The sequence below is a fragment of the Episyrphus balteatus genome, chromosome 2 (genome assembly GCF_945859705.1).
Source record: "Episyrphus balteatus chromosome 2, idEpiBalt1.1, whole genome shotgun sequence".
Taxonomy (NCBI): Eukaryota; Metazoa; Arthropoda; class Insecta; order Diptera; family Syrphidae; genus Episyrphus; species Episyrphus balteatus.
In genome coordinates this window covers 97,717,523-97,738,215 of record NC_079135.1, presented here as the reverse complement: position 1 = coordinate 97,738,215, position 20,693 = coordinate 97,717,523, and the positions used below count along the sequence as shown (strand labels likewise).

The window sequence follows — 20,693 nt, the reverse complement described above, 5'->3', positions numbered from 1 at the left end:
ATTTTTTGGATTCTAAGTTTTGTGTTTCTTTCTCTAATACTGGATTTTTAAATATATGTAATGTATGTATTATTTAAATGCTTTTTAGTATTTGGCATTTTTTGACGAAATAGATTTTAGGTTTTTTTTGGAAAATTTCGAAATACGCGTTTTTCGTTTTCAGAATGTTTCGGATAAATTACCTATATTTTTAAAATATTTCATTTTATGAGCAATTTTGAAAATTATAATTCTAAACGGGTTGAATGATTTATATTCGAAACTTTAAGGTTTTCCAGATTTGAGTTTACAGAATTTCGAATTTTTTGGATTTTCAGTTTTTTGTTTGTTGTTTTTTTTTTCGGGTATAAGAGTTTTAGCTGAATGACCTTTTACTATTCGGGATTTAGGGTATTTTCACTCAGGCTTTTTTAAGAAGATTTGGTTCTCGAAAAAAATTTTAGTTTTATGCACCCTGTAGTAGAAATACCCCACCTTGAAGCAATTGGAATTTCTTGTTGCACACAGGAAGATACAATTGTATCTTAAGATTGCTTTGCTCGGACTTTAGAAGAGAAAGACAGACTTTAAACACTGACTTGTGACTTGAAAGTGGAAGTTGGTTTGCCGTTTTTTTTTTTAATTTTTTATTTTTGGGTGTAATATACTCGTCGCACATATTTTATTTCGAGAAGCTTAAGAGAAATCCACGTCGTCTTGGTTTTTGTTTTTTATTTTCGTTGGTCTTGTCTGGGCACAAGATTCTATACACAAAAGTACCATAATCATGCTGCAGTCGTTATCCCTGTTCTTGTCGTCGTCGTCGTCGTCGCCCGTTGTAGTCGTCGTCTTTCGTTATTTGGCGGTGGGAATGTTTTAACTAAAATCTCACCAAAGGAGCAGAAAAAAAAAAATAAAACAAAATATAAGAAGACGAAGGAGGATGCATTTTTCAAGAGAGATGATGATCGAATTCCTGGAAACTTACTTGCCTCCAAGAGATATGAAAGATGTGCGGCATTCGTTTTAATGTTTCATTTGATTTTTTTGTACTGTGTCTTGAATTTCTGAATTTCTTGGCGTTTTCTTTTTTTTTTCAAGCATTTCCTTGGGACAAGGTAAACGAATAAGAAAAATTAAGAAAAAATAAGTGAATAAAGTTTAACCATTTGATTATGGGTTCCTTTTTTTGTATAGAGAGTTTGAGCAAAAAAAAAGGATTATTTTCATTCTTAGTGATGGAAAGTGAAGTTAAAGTGGGGTGTGGTAGGAATATGTGGTTAAGTTGATTGGTATGTTGCGCAATTGGAAATAAACATAGGTAGTGTTAAAAACTAAATTTTTTTGATTAGCATTGCTTTACTTTACGAAAAATTTTAAGTAAATTTTGGAATTATGATTCTAATTTTGGTTGTTTCTAAGCTTCAATTAGATGTGAAGATTGGAACACATCAACAATTTTAAAATAACTAACAAATATTTTATGTTCATTTTTAGGACAAGATTGATTAGGGTTATAATTTTGCTTCAATTCAATTTTCTGACCAAATTTGGAATATGATTTATAAACTGAAAAACATTTTTCTTTCAATTTTTGTGTGGGTCAAAGTTAAAAAAAATCAAATGCTCTACTATTTCTGACACCAATTTTGCAATTCAAAATTTTGACCCCTAAAAGCTGCATCAATATTGAGTAAAATCAAACTTGTTAACCTCATTATGCAATTAAATGTATGAATAAAAAAACTCAGAATTTTGCTTTTTTTACTATCAATTCAAAATTTCGTACACCAGAAATCTAAATTCGCTATTGGAGAATACTAACAAATATTTCAAAATCAGTAGTTTAGTTTCTAAATTCTGTTTTCAAAATTCTATAAATCAACAAAAATTGTACTAATTTTTGTTAATCTCAAATGAGTAGAATTTTTAATGTTCATATTTAAATGCTTTTATTTTATGTGTTTGAATTTTCTGGCGAGAAATAACATTCAGAATCCCAATTTTCAAAATTCAAAATTTAAAAAAAAATACTAATTTTCTATAAGATAAAATTGAGCTTAGTTGTTAATTTCGTATATAAATGACAAAATATATTACTTAAAATTTGGAAATATATTTTGATTGCCAAATTTGTAAACGTTAAATACACAAAAAAAAGTTCTTTACTTAAAATTTACAATTAAAAATTTTGGACACACAAAGTTCAGTTAATTGAGGTTTCTAAGCAAATTGAGTTAAAGTTAAAATTTTGGTACACGAAAAACTCTGTCAAAATTTTAGATATGTAGCAAATGTAAATTCAATTGAGTTTTGTGATCGGCAGAATATTAAGTGAAAATTTAAAAAAATTCAAATTTTAGGTACGTCTTTATTTTTTTTTTATAATTAAATTTCTTTGATTACCTACAAACATTTGATATTAAAATTTTGAGACAATTAAGGTCAGAATTTTGTTAACTGACTATTTTTTTTAATATAAAATGTGAAGAATTGAAAAACACTTAGATAAAAAATAACATGAATTGAATGGGTTTCTCTTTGGTCAAAAAATTCTTTAAGTACCAAAATTTAGGTTTCAAATTGAATTAACTTTTTGGAACGTTTAAATTTTTTTAAGTTGCCAATAATGTTTTTTTTAAATCGTTTTGCTTGGTTTCAAAACTCGATGACTTTCAAAAATTTAGAACATAAAATCAATTTTTGAATAGCATTTTTTATATCTCAATAAATTTAGATCAATTAAACACAAGTCCAAAACATTTACATATTAAAGATTTGACAGCTGTGGTCCAAAAAGTACTTCGTATTCATACTCCCTTTAATACAGGTCAACAATTATTTTAAAGTGCTCTCTTCTTAGTCCATATGCCAATCAGATGGTTAAACGAAGAAAGAAAAAAAAAATATAATAACGACATCTTTGCCAACACCAATCCATCACGAAAGTGTCATGATAAGATGAACCCAAACAAAAAAAAAAACCGTCATCTCATAATCAAGTCATCGTCTTCGTCAGTCTTCGATAGTCTTCGTCCCAGACTCTTAAAGTATTGGAACGAAATCAAAAGTAGGTATCTAAGACTATTTTTTTTTTTTTTTTTTTTTTTTTTTTTTAATTTTAACTCAACTTTTGTCTGTGTACATAATGACAGCATTTTATCCAAGAAAATAATGGGTTGGTGTTGGATCTCAATGATGCACATACAAATCCTTTCCTTTCGTCTTCTCGTCCTCGACCGACGACGACGACTCGTCATCACATCGCGTTTGCCTTGAATTTATTTATTTAGTGTGCCATTCATAAAATGTTTGGTTTAGGATTACAAATTCTGCATAAGAGACCTACATGATGCATAAATGGATGGAGTCAAGTAGAGAGAGAAGGACTCAGGGCGAGAACATGATGACAGAACGGTTCTTACACTTGAAATAGTACAAACATTATTGTTTGACACATAACACTCGAAAATGGCCACCATGGCAGATCCAATGAATCCTCTAGAACCGCCAAGCCGCTCAACAGCGACCACATAGTATAAATGAACACGTTCAGTGACCTTCATCTTGAATGCGCGATCACAAATCAACACAATCCGAGTCCGACTCCGTTGTATAGTAGAAAAAAAAAAAACCAAGGGGTGGTGTTCATTAACAGAGAAATTAAAACATTTTACATGCGATCACTGAATAAATATAAAGTAATAAAACGATGATCGTGATGATGATCATTGGGTTAACATTGCATGACCAGACCCAGACCATCATGCTTCCCCACCATAAAGTAACGCCATCCCATCATCATCAGAGTGGCCTGGCTAACCATCAGCAGACCCCAACCCATGAGAGAGAGAGCAATCAATGCGATCCAGATCCACAAGCTCACAGTAGAACGAAAAAAAAAAAAAATGAATAACTAATGTTTGGAGTAACTTGAATTCGCCCCTTCTGGACGACTCTGGCGGCAAGAGGAAGAAGCTCTAAGAGGCAACAACTTGAAGTTATAATTTATAAATCCATTTTATGTTTATTTTTTTTTTTTTTCGTTTTATCCTGCTTCTTTGTTGTGATGATAATGTTAAACATTTTAAAGACGTTAAAAACGATCGGAATGAGGATCGTGTTCGGAAGGTGGCGGCACTTGGGCTGGGTTAGATTGGACTGGTGCACACAGCACACACATCGTCAGGGCTGTGCGGCGGTAACCACACATCACAAAAAAAAAAAAAACAAAAAACGCAGCCACTTTACTTTTGCAAAACGATAACCAGACTAAGAGGACGAGGATGAAGACGAGGCAGGCGCGTATAGAGAGAAAAAAAAAGCCCAAGAAGATAGACGACAACGACGACGACAATGAACACCATGATGAAGACCCAAAGACGCAACGGCAACCCGTGGAAGATGGAAAGATTCAACCAAGAGGAATAAGTGAATATTAATCTTGAACATTGAATTCCAAAAAAACAAGATCAAAAAGCAAGTAACAGAACATAATACACATAAAGCAAAACCTTATCCAAAACACAACTTTTAAATAAACCACAAACAGGACTCGCTAAGGAATTTTTATATGTATATATTTTCAAGACGTCCCATGTCTTTGATGTTGTATATCTTTTTTTTGTCGATTTTTTTTTTTTGTCAGAATACAAAAATTGACTTTGGTCAAGCGGTGCTGCTGGCTGGATCTGGCTAGCTATAGCTGGTGGGAAAGTATTTAAGGAATTCGTTTTATAAAAATAACTTTATTTTAATTTGCAATATGTACATTGTACATCTATAGACATTTTTTTTTTATAAGGACAGGTTTATTACAATCATGGAATGATAAAAAATAAAACAACAATACAGTGAAAGATTTTGATCAAAACATGATATATTGAAGAAACTGGCTAAAATGAGCAATTGTTTTTATTATAAAAACAATATATCAGAGCTTCACAGCAATTGTTTATTTTATAATAAAAATAACTTTTAATTCTTTGTTTAATTTTTTTTTATGAATTATTATACTTTTATATTAAATATTAGGTACTTATTTTGTTTTGTTAGATTTTTTTCAATTAAATGCATCTAATTGTTTATAATTTATTTTTTTTTTCATATTTTGATTTTTAATTATTTTTCACTTTATTTCTCTTTTTGTTTTAATTTCTTAGTTCTTACTTTTAATATATTTTTTTTTAAATATTGTTTTTAATTTCTTTATTTTTTTGTATTCCTTTTAATTTTTAGTTAGGTATTTTTATATATTTTTTTTTTTATTTTGTACTACCTACTTTTTTTTTTATTATTTTAATTTTTTTTTATATACCTAATTAAAATCATTTTTTTATTTTATTATTTTATTTTTTTTTTTTAATATTGTTTTTTAATTTTCTTAACTATGTAGGTACTACATTTATTTTTTTTTTTTTTAGTTTAGTTCTTTTTTTCTTATATTTATTTTTTTGTTTAATTGTATTGAGCTTCAATTTTAAAATTTGCTCTTCATTTTGATAACATTGTTCAAGGACTATTATTCTTCAGGCATAGAATTTAATTTTTAATATTAAATTATATCATCTAACAAAAAATGCAACTGGAAAACCACTCCATAAGAGAAGTAATTATAATTAGTATACATTAGGGTGGGTCAAAAAAATCGAAAATTTTTTTTTTGATTTGGTACTCCGAAAAATCGTATTCGTATCCAAATCGCAATGCATACGGGTCATAAGAAAACTATTGAAATCAGTGAGCATTGGTTTGGATACGAATATCTTCTAAACGGTTAAAGCAATCAATTTCATTCCAAGGAATTTTTTGTAGAACGTTTAAGCCCCTACAAGAATATATCTTGCTAATTTGAAAATAATGAAGTTTCAGTGAATTAGAAATTTTTTAAAATGTTTTTATATTTTTTTTTAACTTTGACCTCGAATATCTTTAGAATGGTTAGATTAATGAAAAAAGTTTATAAGACCTTTTTTGTGGAGCAATTAATTTTCAACAAGAATATGTCTTGCGCGTTTGATCATTATAATTTTTCAATTTGTTACAAAATTAAGAACAAAAAACGAATTTTTAAAGATTTTCTCGATTTTTGGACCTCAAATATCTATTCAACGGTTAGATAAACGAAAAAAGTCTATGAGGCCTTTTTTGTAGAGCGTTCAATTTCCTACAAGAATATGAAAAGAAATTTGCTAAAAAGTCAATTAATAAAAAAATTATTTTTTTTTTAGTAGAAGCTTGATGTAAAAATGGAAAATTGCAAAGCGGAGGACCTTCCCATTAATATTAAGAGCTCATATTTGGTGTGTATATTCTAGAGGGGTCTAGCAATCGATTTTTCGGAGTACCAATTCAAAAAAAATAATTTCGATTTTTTTGACCCACCCTAGTATACATTCGTTTTGATGTGCTTTGTTGGGGTAATAAACGACAAAAAAAGATGTGACGAACTCGTCGCGTGTCGTTCAAATCTAATTGACTAAATTTTCCTTCTTACCATTTATTTTTCATACCATATCTTTGAATTTTCCTTCTTGGTAACTAAAAATAATGAAAATCAATACCAAATTAAGAACCAAATTTGCAAAATTTCTAATTCAAGCATAGTCATTTGTTACCATGATCCCATGGGATGATCTATCAAACTTCACAAAAACAAAACACTCATTTTTAACGCCCAACTAAATAAATAAAATTCATAATTTCATTTAAAATTTGACGCAATGCATTTGTTTTAGAATTTTTTCTAATCAGTATAAAATTATTGTATTAATTGCAAAAATAAATTGATATCGGCCCAATAAATAAATCAAAACAATAAACAAGACGCCACCATCTGACATGGTGGTGTTCAAAGTGCATTTTGATTGCCATTTAAATGTTGTGAAATTGCTTTTGCAAGAAATAAGTAAAAATAAAAATTAAAAAAAAAAATACACACAATTTTTATTCGGAAATGTATGATTAAATTAAGTTTTTTTCTCTTTTTTTTTTTTTTTTAAATTGCATTCCCTCCCGCAGCCGTCAAACAAAGTTGCCATAAATGTATACTGACCAGATAATTGAAATGATTTAATTTTTTATGATTTAATTTTTTTTTCTTGTATTTTTTGCTCTGTGTGTCATAAATTAACACATAAAAAATGTGGTAATATTTTGTTATACGCCTTTTTGAAGATTATGCAATATTGTGTCATTATAGGCGATTTAATTTAATTTTATGTTTTTTGCAAGAAACCAAATGGTATATCATTTTTAAGAGTATTTTTATGAACAAATTTTAAACAATTTGTATCAAACAAAAGAATAAAGTTCAAATATTTAAGTAGGTAGGTGCAGGTACTTGATTTGGACTGAGAATAAAAATTTATAATTCTTGCTAATTTATAGATTTGCATCAATCAATATTTTAGGGGAATTTTTTTTGTGTTCTTTTCTTTTTAAAAAATACATTTCACATTTGAATGTGAAATTCTTTTATTTTTTTTTTGCAAAATAATAAAAATTCCACATGAGAGTTGGGGTATACACCTAATAAATCGCATCGTTTTATTTGAAGATTTTCAAGGTTAAATATGAGTGGGTGGAACTGGTAATAGTCTTTTCTAAATGAATCATAATTCTAAAGATATTTGGATTATTGTTCGGCAGGTAGATAATGATTTTGCACAAAATTGAATCTGTTAGGAATTTTTCGAATGTTCCTAATTAACTTAAATTTTGTACTAAGGAATGGTATCTTTTATAATGAGAATGTGCTTTTTTAAGGAACTTGGATTGAGTACAAAATTATAAGATGCCTTATATCTGGTAGACTAACAAATGTTTACGAATGAATTTGAATATGTCTCTAGACTAGAAGGAAAAGTCATGTAGCCTATAACCAGCGGATAAGCAAGTCGCTTCCATCAATATCCCATTTGTCACATTGCGATAAGTAGTTTCAAATTTATGATAGAACAGCTATAAGCTTTATAGATTTTGTAGATTTTATGGAGTAGGTAATGAAAATTTAAGTTTCGAAAATTGTTTCGGAAACATGCTGAAATTAGCTGTTCTACACTGAGGGAAAAAATAAATTGAAGTTGAAACGTCGTTGTTCCAAAGATGAACTACTTTAAATTATGTAACTTTAAGATACGAAACCATAAAAAATTAACCTTTTTTCCACGTTGATTTTAAAATGTCCATCTTCAACGCAAAATCATTTTCGAATAGTAGTTAAATCAATGTGGTTTTCATTGATTTCACGCTCTTTTATGGTGGCTTTTTCCTCAGTGTATAAGATGGCACTTAAATTAAAAGATGGAGTCCCACAAGGCTCCGTTTCATCTCCAACACTTTTTCGCATTTTTATAATGGGTCTCTTTTCGCCAATCTTTAGTCTTCTGATTTGTCGATGATAATTTTCTTTGTTTGTTGTTTCTCTATTGAATTTCAAAAGCCAAGAAGTAAGTCTTGTTTACCTTGGTTTTGACAAAACGAATATCATTAATGAAAATCCGTCATTCGAAATCTACGAAATAAGTTTGGTTTGTTAATGTTTACAAAAACTTTTACATTTAGAAGAATAATGTTGATATTTGCTCAATTTTCACAAAGTGATCATTTTGAAGACACCAAAGAAAATTATCAAGCTTAGTTTCCGTTTTTTTTTTAGGTTTGCAAAAATACAAAGAAAACCAAAAAAAAATTGATATAAATCTTTTGTATAGCTTATTAATTATTATAGCCGTGTTAACATGCATAAATCACTATAAAACTTTCGAATTATCATCAAAGTTGTTAGCAAATGTTCCAACAGCCAAAATATAACCTTCATCAATATGTTAAAATTTGACAATCTCCAAACAATCACGTTTGCCGGCAAAAACTCTACGCACTTTCCCTTTAAATCAATGTAAGCTTTTCAGTTAGCATACAAAAAACAACAACAAAATTTACTCAAAGTCAAAGACAAGATATAAAACTAACACCTTTAAATCGTTTAAATTCCACGCAAAACGAATTCAAAACTTATACCTGAATCCATCTCCCCTACTCCCAAAAAAGTGCGTTAAACTTTTTTTTGTTTCATATTGAACTAGGCAAAGTGTGAAGTCAGCTATAAAATAGTTATAAACGCAAAACAAAAAAAAAAAAATTATTTCGACTTTATGACAAATAGACAAAGAAAAACTTCAAGGAATAGTTGGACATTTTGGTGGGTTAGATTGGTCAGTTGTGAGTAAAAAAGCCAAAGAGAAACCTTGAAATTTTGGATAAATTTTTTGTTTGTTGGTGTTACGCACTTTGTTTAAACTGTTTTTTTGTTTTTTTTTTTTTGTTTCTTGGCTTGGTAACAAACAAAAAACTGAAGACATAATTTATATGCGTTACTTTTTTTTGTTTTGTTTGTGTATTATTATTCAATTAATTACTTATCGATGAATGAATAATTCATATAAAACAAAAAAATAAAGCAGTCAGACGCATTGTTTGCTGCTGAATTTATGTTAAATTTTGGTTAACAAGACTAGCGTTGTTCCGGTCGTCGTCGAAACAAAGGAAATGAATTATGTGACATGGTTTTTGTAGATCGCACAACACAACACCTTTTTGGTTAGTATCTTCAGACACAATCTTGAAAGTTATGTTTTTTGTGGGGATTTGGTGTTGCAATTTCAGACAATTTTTTTTTTTTTTTTTTTGATTAAAATTTATGAATGAATTATATAGAAGCACAAAGAAGTACACATCGGAAATAGATCGTAAAATTTTCAACAATTTGGACATTGCATTTTATTGTTTCTTCAGTAATCCGTACAGCTGCGAGAATCACACTTTAATAAAAAAAAAAAATCAAAATTAATCCAAAAATTAACTCCCAATATTCTCTTGGTAGCTGAATGCATTGATAGATTGATAATATCTACCAACATTCTCATGTAAATTTATAAGGATTGCATCATAATATGCGGTCTTCTCAAAAAGGGTAACAAGACCTTAAAAAATGTACATTTACCACAAATTTTTTTCTCCCATGGTAAAAATCATTCATTAAAAAAAAAAAAAACAGATTTTTTTGTCAAATATTTTCTTTTCGAAGCAATCTGATTCAATATTTGCTTATTTGTCAGACACATACGCATAACAAACTAAAAAAAAAACTAATCCTACTTTTATGACTTTGAAAAACCAAAGGATATATCTAAGTGCCAAAAGGAACAAACAAATTGAGCAATTCAACCATTTAGATGGCTATGGCGGCGCAAGGATGAAAGTGAATTTTTTTTTAGATACTCGGTATTTAGAGTAAAAACAAACTGCTGGTCCTTCTAGGAATTTTGTTGTGTGTGATCCTGGTCGGATGTTATTTATTTTTTCCTCTAGATACGTTTTTTTTTTGTCATTTTCAGGGGAGTATACAAAAAAAAAAAAAAAAAATATTATCAATTGGTTCTCTTTTATTTTTTTTTGATATTATTTTAAAGACTCCTTCCCACAACAGGTATAGTGTTTTTTTTTTTTTAACTAAATAGCCTTCATGAAATTTATTAGATAGAGGACAGATTTACAGTTAGTTATGGGTTTGTTTATCAATGATGAAAACAAAACAAAAGAGATTCCGAGGAATATACAATTTTTTTTTTCTAATTTTATTTTATGACATTCCTCTATCGTCATCATCGTTGTCCGATTTAGATGAGTTGAAGTCCTTTTTGACTTTCTTTCTTTTTTTTTTTCATTGATGAGAGTGTGGGAGAAAGGCTGCTTGTTAGTTAGTTTCAATGGAGGCCATTTAATGACCCGTAATTGCACTTTTCACTTCATTTTTAAAATGGACATCTTATCTCATATTATTATGCGTCTCATATTATATTGAGTTGATATTGACGAAATGTATTTGATTTTTTTTTTTTTTTTAGATTTTGTTCCCACACAAAAGGATAATACGTATAATGAGATTTCCTTATTTTTTTTTTAACCATCTTAAATGCTTGTGTGGTATATCTGTATCGTTGAGTAAATATAATTTTTGTGTGTCGGTATGAAGATGGAAATTCTTGGAAAAAATCCTTCGGCATTTTTTATTTGACTTTGTTGAAGGATAAAAACAAATAAATAATTTTCACAAAGAATTTCATTTAAATGTTATCTGATTTGGAAATAGATCAGTTCGGGAAAATAACTGAATTAATCATCAACATAATGAAGAGAAATCCGATAATGTCATTGAAGTTCTAAAAAAGAATAGTCAACTAATTTATCTTAAGAAATAAGAATTTAATTATGTATTTTTAAATTAAATTTTATTTTATTTTAATAAGAAACAAAACAATTCACCAATTGCGCAATGTGATTAAATTCTTTCCAATATTAGTTACAAAAAATATTATCTTAAGCCTTAACTACATTGGCTCAAAAAGTGAAAAAGTACAAAAGTGAAAATTTTCAAATGCATTTTTGTAGGGTTTTTCGGGCTAGAAAATTAAAACAAATGATGCAGAATGCTTATTTTTTCGTCCAAAAATCAATTTGTAAACTCTTTTTTACAAAAAAAATTCCGCTAGCGAGAAAAAAAATATTTTCACTTTTGTACTTTTTCAAAAAGTGGTGAATGTAGTTAAGCCTTTATTCTAGAAAGTTGTAACGAAAAATTAATTAATTTCGGCTACCAAGGGAATATTGAAAGGTGTTTTTACTTGCGGTGTTAAATTTTTGAATTTTCAACAAAATTTTTCTCCCATCTACCAGAACAAGTTCCAAGAAACCACGATTTTATACCTAACTTTCTAACGACCATAAATAGCGATCGATACGAAAAATTAAGCTGGTAACTTTGATCAGAGGATTTTGAAAAAATTCATTGATGATAATACCTTTTTGAAAAGAGAATTACGAAAATATTATCATGATCGACACAAGAAGCGATTAGAAATCAAGTAACAAACAAATTCTGGTAATCAGTCTTATCTCACGCTAGGAAGATTATTGATTATCCGGAAGCACCAATCTTGCTTAAAAGCTCTAATTAATGGAGTCTTACTAATATATTCTTGAATACTTCGAACCAACATTTTTGCATAACGTATTCGGTCTCATTTGCGTTAAAAATCTTTAAATATCATAAACGTTATCGCTTCTAACAACATCACCAACGCAAAATAACTGTTAACAGTCTTGGAAGGCAGCTAGAAGAAGGCTTGTTCCCAAAAGGTTATTATTAGGTCTGTTTGGGTACTGCCTAAAACAAAAATATTTTTATTTTTTTTTTTCAACATTTTTAACTCAATTCCTGTTTGGGTACTGTGGAACTGTGTCATTTTGTACATTATTTTTGACAAAAATTGAAATATTTCTGTTTTAGGCAGTACCCAAACAGACCTATTATTAGGAGAACCTTTATTCAGTTCAAGCGTTGAATTCGATTTAGTTTACTTAACGAGACAGCACAACAGACGACTCCGTATTAAACCTTGACAGTCCCAACCCGAATCTGATCAGACACCAAGAATTTTGAAACTTTCAAATTCAGTTAGATAAAAAATAAATTGAAAAATAAAAACAAATAAAAACAAAAAATATTTTGAAAAAGGAAAAATCTGATAAAATAATTTTTCAATTTTCTCAAAAACTAGAAGACATAGAAACATAAATAGTTTTCACTGTTCGATAAGGAATCAATTGAGGCAGTTTTCTGTGTGAGTAATTTGTTTACTAAAATTCACAGTCTGGACAAAAATAGTATAAAATGAGTTTAAAAAAATTTTTTTCGCCTATTTTTAACTTTGAAATCGATTATTTCAAAAACTATTGGTTATATTATATTGATTTAAAAATTAGAACCAAATGTGCAATTTTGCCTTTCGGAAATGGTATCATTTATTACTCTAAGTGTTGCCGTTGTTTTTTAATAATTTTTTTTTATTTTGATAATGTTTTTTTAGAAAAATGCCCCTCCCACCTAAAAGGGGAGAGATAGACCACCCTCCCAACGAAAAAAATGTTTTTATTGAGCTCCTCTACAAAAACCCGGTATCAAATCCTGGCGTCCAAGTTATCCTACTACGTGCCGAAACAACATTTTTGTTCTATACCTATAAGTTCGAATTTCTGTATCTGGGTTGAAATCGAAAATTTTTTTTTTCTAAGCCAATTTTGAAGTGATTTTCATAAAAAAATACCTCGATTAATTGGGAAATAGATATAGTTTTAGAATATATTTTTTAAATAGCATGTTGTTTTGAAAACATAAGACATTGATGCCGAAGTTGGACAAATGACGAAAAAAATGGAATTGTTGAACTTTGACAGCTTATAAATTCTAAGTGGTTTAACCGAGTTACATGTTTTATACATTGTTAAAAAGTTATATTTATCTTCTATCAGAAACTGTAAAAAAATCGAAAATGGGTACAAAATTGTCGAAGCTAGAATTTTTTCAATGGATGAAGGTCAAAAAAAACCATTTTTTGCCCGTAACTCCAAATTTTGGGGGTGTTAGGGGATTTTCAAATACCGTTTCGTATTCAGTGCGACTAGCTCTACAAAACCTGATAGGTCTCCGCCCGCGTATATTTTGAGTGTTACACCGTGTTATCAAAAATGCATATGGAAAAGTCTCTCCTCATTAAAAAAAATGTAAAAGTAAAGGCAGATCACCTTTATAGCAAAGCAGATTACAAAAATTGAAGGCAGAAAACTCTTAGCTTGAGGGTAGTATTAACTGAGAAGACTTGGAAAACTTACACAGAACTTCCGGTATGAATTGTCCAATTTTCGACTCCACTTTTCTTTAAACTAGTATTGTTGAAATCGTCTTCATTTTCTGCAAAGACTGAAAGACTTCTTTGATGGATAATCATGATCTCAGAACGTCGTTATTTTTTTTTTGTAAGCTTTTCTAATCTCTTCAAAAGCATCTTCATCTAAGCTGGCAACAATTTTCTTCCATTTTCCCTCTACGTTATTAAATATTGGAAAGATTATTCACTCTAAATCTAAAAAGTTGCAACATTTACCAGATTAAAGACTATTATTTATATCTCTAGAAAAGTGCCCTTGTCAAAACGTGCCAATTTAAATTCCACTTCTGATCTCGATTCATTGAAATTGATTGTTTTTTTTAATTTTGTTTGTTTATTGTACCTACTCGTATTTTCCTTTTTTGGTTGCAAATCTTTTGTCATCACGAAATTCCGTCATCAAAAAACAATCAACTCGTCCTTGCTCAACAAAAAAACATACTAAAAACTCTACCATAACCTTTAAGATTGAGACAGAGAAGGAAAAGAGAGAGAGAAGACAAAGATATAAACTTGATTTGCTATTGTCCCGATCGATTTAAACCTATAAGTAAACTATTTTCAGTAACAGAGTTTATTATGGTGATGACTTCACAAAGAACTCTACCAGTCTTGTCTGGAAAAATACAAAAAAAAAAAAAAATCAGTTCCCCCCTTGGCGCAAATAAAAACAAAAACAGAACTAAATCCCCGACAGCAACGTCGTCGACGACCACCACACTCGACTATACGATCCATGTACGATCGTTTGTCTAGATTACCTGGAAAATGAACAAACGACCTTGCAAAACTATGCATTCGTCTGCTCCTGGTGGTTCCTTGCTGGATGGTAAGCCAAAAGGGTGCCAAGTCTGTAGGGGAAAAGGGGGTTTGTAGAGTTTAGAGAAAAACCCCCAACACTCTATACAACACAAGCTCCATCATTTATCTCTCAAGAGTCAAGACTCTAGCCGTTCTTCTTGGTTTCGTCCATTGTCGTCGGTGCTGATCGTCGTCGTCGGCTTCCTTCTTGCAAATTCTATAATGCACATGAATGGGCAAATAGACAGACCCGCTTATAGAGTTGGTATAGTGTGAGGCATGATCTTAGCCACCGCCCCTGGCAAGTACCACCAACAAACACAAAATGATCGAAAAAACTGGACTGGACTCCTTTAAGGAATTCACCACGACCGATCGACCGACGACGACGATGATGATGATGATGACGACGACGGCCAACAGAGCGAGTAGAGCGGAGGTGATCGTGCGCGCATTATACGATCATGGGAACCGAACCAAAGAACGTCTTTTTGTCTGGTTGTGATTATTTTTATGCTGTGCAACCATTTCAAAAAAAAAAGTTGACCAAGAAAAAAAAAAATAAATAAAATCAATGCAAAACGACAGGGATGTTATAACACCGCAAAACATTTTTAAATATAAAACTAAAATAATTTTACTAAAAATCCGTCTGGCTATAAATATTCGATTGGATTAATAAAAAAATAATTTTGGGTTATTTATGGATTATTTTTGAACCGATCCAATATTCACTCCAGGTCTGCAAATGGTGTTTACCACTAACCCCTTACTTTTCTTTGCGGAGTTAAAATTAGTTTTTTTTCTTTTGGTTAATTTTGGGTTATTAATTTACCCCAAGTCGATTTTATTCCAATGATGCGCCTTTTTGATGTTAACCCCAAATCCTATTCAGTCCATTTATATAAATTTTTGACTTTGTTAGTTAATTTGTTTGTTAATTTTTGTATATTTTTTGTGCATTTCAATTTTTTGGCGAACAAATTTTGTTTTTATTTTTTTTTTCGTATTTCTATTTCTTTGCATATTTTTTTGTAAACACAACACTCATCCTGATTTTTTGAAAAAAAAAAAGTTGTTCTAAGCCTGCTTAGGGATCGGTCCTTTTTTCAGATCTTTAACTCGACGACATTTTTATTTTTGGTCTATTTCGGCTATTTTTTGTTTTATTCATTAATTGCAGGACAGACATTGTTTTAATGTTAGTTGCTTATTTATCATTATATTATTTTGTAATTAAGATATTTCCGGTTATTTTTTGGTTATTCCGTAACTGCAAAAACAGATCTTTTTCCCTGTTTCAATGAAAACAAAATTCTAAACCTTGTTATATTTGAGGTTATTTTTCGGTAATTTCGAAACTTCCTTAACGGATCAATAGATTTGTTTCTTATTAGTTTGTAACTCTTAAAAATGTTGATAAATAACTTTGACTCATTTTATTTTAATGAATTTTTACTTGTATTTTTCGGGTTATTTTTAGGTTATTCCATAACTTGGGGACCCACTATTATTTCTCTATTTTTTTTATTATTTAAACTCCTTCTTTTTACTCACCCTGTTTCAATGAGAAATCTTAATTTTTAGTCTATTTGAGGTTATTATTCGGTTATTTTCTTACCTTCATTAGAAAACTCTATCGATTTGATTCCAATTTTGTTTTTAATTGTTTAAAATGTTAACACCTAACATTATAACTCGACTGATTTTAGCGAACAGTATTTTACTAGTTCTATATCAGGTTAGTTTTAGGTTATTTCCTAACTGTAGGACATATTTTTTCGCTCTTATTCGCTTTTTCTTTAAGATCTTAATTCTTGTTTTTTTTTTAAGTCAACCTTAAAAATTAAAATAAGATTAGAAATTCATTAAAAAATGTTTAACATTCCTGGTTTTCATTATCCTTATAAGGACAGATTTGGGAGTGTATTAATACCTGGAACTTGCTATGCGAGATCACTTAAAAAACGCACCATCAACATACTTGATTTGAAATAGTTGCTTGAGCTGCTGCTAAAACTTCTTATATGTGCATAGATAGTATTTTGCCTGCCATATTGTATGACTTACAACAATTTGACGACGACGGCACACGGACGTAGCAGGCCGATGATACTAGACAAGGCGGCGAAGTAATTGATTGAGATATTTTATTAAAGGTTTTTATAATTTTTTTCCTACATTTTTTTGTTGTTGTTTTTGTATAAGATACTAGCTATAAGCTATGCACTTAATTATCATCTTTGGCACACCACCAATCTTTAACACTGAGTTTATCCATGATACAGCGACGTGGTTGGTGCGTACAAAATAAATATACGAATTAAACTCTATATGGGTTGTTTGAAATTAATTCACAAACAATTTGATGGCAATAAATAAACGATATAATAAATCGTTAATCGTGGTTTGTTAATTAAATACGCACCACTCATCGCGCCATCGAAGATATCAATTTAAAACCAAAAAAAAAAGGAATTTTCAAGAAATCCAAAATGAGATGAAAAATATTACGCGATACGTAAAAAAAAAAAAAAACAGAAAAAAAAAACATTAGGATCGAGGCCTTATTAGGAGCAAATACATTCACTTCACTGGGTTAGTCTTTTCTTGCGGATTTCTTATGAAAAAGGCGTTACTCGTTTATCGTTTATATTTTTACCTGGGGATAAATAATATAAAAAATTGGGATGCAAGGACGTTGTAATTAGTTTACTAAAAGAGGATTTATTTTTTTCTCTTAATTCAATGAAAATATACCTAAATTCAGGTAAAGAAATGAAAACAGCCATTAAGCAGATACAGTGGATCAGAATAAATTAAAACTTGAAAAGAAACCAAATTTTATATCATTTTTTCATGATTTCGAGGTATTTTGAAAATTAGGTTACAAAAAAGTTAAAATTTTACTATTTTAATTTTTTCCCTTTTATACCAAAAATGGTTCTACTGTATGAAATACTGATTTGTCAGATTTATCATTTCTCTTTTGGTTTATTTTGTATTTTTTTTTAAACAAATTATAATCAGTAAACTTACGATTAAATCATGTTTAATTATACTATTATCCGTATAGTATACTAATAAATCAGCAGACAATGCTCGACAACTTGGTTCGCGCAATTTTGATGCTAATAATAGGCAGGCAGCAGCTAAAATTTGTAGGTGATTTTTTAAAACTGATTTTGTTGATAAAAATCTGTCCATATAAATGAGTGCAAGCAGAACGACTTCTTCTTGGCATTTTTGTTCGGCACAAACCTGAAAGAAATAAAGAAAATAAAAGATATGAAATTAAGTGGATTTTTAAAATTTTCAAAAAGAAAAAAGTATTTCTAAAAAAATATTGTAATGTTTTAATTTTTGTATTAAATTTTGTAGAAGGTAAAAAAATAACTTCAAAGTGTAACTATTTTGAAAATTTTGGGGATCGAATACTGAAAAAGATGAATGAGAAATTTAGGATTTTTTTTTAATTTTCTGTGAAATTTTTAATTTTTTCAGATTTGAGTGAAACAAAAAAACAAATATTTGAGTAAAACAAATTGAAGGCTATTTCTGATTTTTTTAAGATTTCCTCTTTCTCTGTTCACGATGTATTTTATAACTTTTTTTTTCATCTCTTTGCCTCAATTTTTATACACCATATTACACTAAGAAAGATTTTTTGTCTATTTTGGGTTATTTTGCGGTTATTATTTGACTTTGGTTTTCTTTTTATAAAATAAAAAAAAAAATCCAAAATCTTCATATATTTGAGGATATTTTTCGATTATTTCCAAATCTTCTCTTATGGCTTAAATGATTTGGTTTGAATAGGTTTCTAAGTCTTAAAAATGTTAACAAATACCTTCAACTCACCCTAATTGAGTGAAGGAATTTTTATTAGGTCTCTTTAGGGTTATTTTTAGGTTAATTTCTAACTGAAGAAGCTTTTTTTTTTAATTTTCCTTCTTATTCGCTAATAATTCAATTAAAAAATCTTGATTTTGTAAGTCGGTTATTTTCATACCTTCATATTTTTCATACTTTTTAGGCAAATAATTGTTTTTTAGGCAAGTTATTTTTCGATTATTTCTTAGGTGCAGGACCGACTTTGTTTAAATGATCCTTCTTATTCGCTAACTCTTTGAGATTTTACATAGTACCCTGTTTCAATGCAAAAAATATCTTAACTCTTGGTATATTTGAGGTTATTCTTCGGTTATATCAAATCTTCTTTAGTGTCTGAAAAAATTAAGTTTGATATTATTCCTTATTCTTAAAAATATTAACAAAAATCCTTAATTTACCTTATTTTAATGAAAAGTTATTTTTTAACTAAATCAATTTTGAGTTATTTTCGGGTTATTACTCAACTAAACGACCGAATTTTATTTAAATTTCTTTTTTTTTTTTGCTAATGCATTAAGATTTTAACTCCTTATTTTACTAACTCTGTTTCATTAAAAAAAAATCTTAAGGTCACCTTATTTTAATGAATTTTTTTCTAGGTCTGTTTCGGGTTACTTTTTAGCTTTACCTTTAGATCTCCTCAAAGGCTGAACTAATTTTTTCAAGTTTTTCGTTTTTTTTTTTCTTAAACAAAATTCTTCATACCAATAACTTGGAATTATTGACAACCTTCATCTACTCAAGCTCACAATTTTTTTTTTTCTGAGCACAGATGAAATCAATGCAAGTTTTTCATTCTTCATGTTCATAGATCTTTGACTTTCGGCTCCTACCTATGATGCAATATCTATTCTGAACACCAATCCAAGTTCTAATATGTCAACCCATCAACAACTTAATTTAATGGCTTAACCGAAGCAATCTTCAAGGCACATTGGAGACTTCTTACAACCGGTTAGAAGGTAAATATACCATTTCACTAAGGTCACCATTTTTACGATTACCAATAAAATACTCAAAAAAACAAAAACCCATACAAAACTTCAGACTCAAAAAGCTATCAATTGATTTTATTATCACATCGAAACACCGTTAAATAGGCTACTTCGACTTCAGTGTTTAATGATTTTAAACACAACGAAATGAAAGAAATCTTATTCAGTTCTTTTCTTCAAAAAGATTGACCATTTGAATCTTTTATATAACCACCATCAGCCACCAACAAGAACAAAAACCAATAGATAAACAGTTGGTTATAATGGGTATCCCCGAATACAATTATTGCATACAAATAAGTCGTATCCTATTATACAAAAACAAAATAGAAAAAAAAAAAGTCCAAGTTAAAAAGAACAATTTAAAGCACGTAACTCTTTAAAACACTTTAACTCAATTTCCTGTGGCTTTGTCACGTAAGATTAAGTCTATACCTATCTTTCTCACTCTCTCAATAATTTCTCACTTCTCAAACCCAAACTACCTATTACAACTTGAAGCTGCTGCTTAAAACCCGACTTGGCTGGACTTTGCAATTGAAATTTCCCATCGAAAAGTCATTTCCCACAGTGCGGCTTTGAGAAATTCACACTATAATACTTGTGGACTTTTTCGACTTCTCATCGAGTCAAAGTCTCGTCTTCGAGAGAAGTTCGGTTTTGAGTTCGGTGTATCTCACACTAAAAAAACCACTTTTATGGATAAAATATTTTATAACTTTTCTTGGACTTTCAGAGTGAATTTACTTGTGTGTGTGTGTAGTATAATTCTTTCCGATTATGTGGCTCGCCGAGAACCACAAACAGAACTTAACTCATTTCCTATATTAAAGCTGTTACGTTGTTGCTTTTTTTTTTTTGCTTTTGCTTTTTTTCCAGATAATTGACACTTGGTTGGTTGGCAGGTTTGGTTGAGTAAAAACAGAAAGAAAGAAAAGAAAAAAAAAAAAAAAATAACTATCAGCTGATTGGAATCACAGTTTGCCAAAACCCATTCAATTTATAATTGAGAAGTTTCTTGAATTCGTTCCGCATCGCTGTCGTCTTGTAAAATAAATGTGACATTGCTGGTAGGTACTGACCATGCCGGAAGGTGAACTTATCTTACTTTGTAATAATTATCAGGAGCGGGATTAGGAAAATATTTGCTGTGAGAAATTAATGAAATTTTTGTTGTGATGAGGATAAAAAGTTTAAAAAGAAAAAAAAAATTGTTGGAAAATTGTGGGAGGGGTGG

General features: G+C 29.5%; 1 protein-coding gene across 2 annotated transcripts in view; it reads right to left on the bottom strand.

Annotated features, from left to right (window-relative positions):
* The window catches only part of LOC129910369 (G1/S-specific cyclin-D2), a 132,752-nt gene that overhangs the window by 36,006 nt on the left and 76,053 nt on the right, over positions 1 to 20,693 (bottom strand). For both annotated transcript variants that reach the window (XM_055987723.1, XM_055987722.1), the window contains exon 2: positions 17,607 to 17,828. In XM_055987723.1, the coding sequence (XP_055843698.1) occupies positions 17,607 to 17,828 (222 nt within the window). The remainder of the gene's footprint in view (positions 1 to 17,606; positions 17,829 to 20,693) is intronic.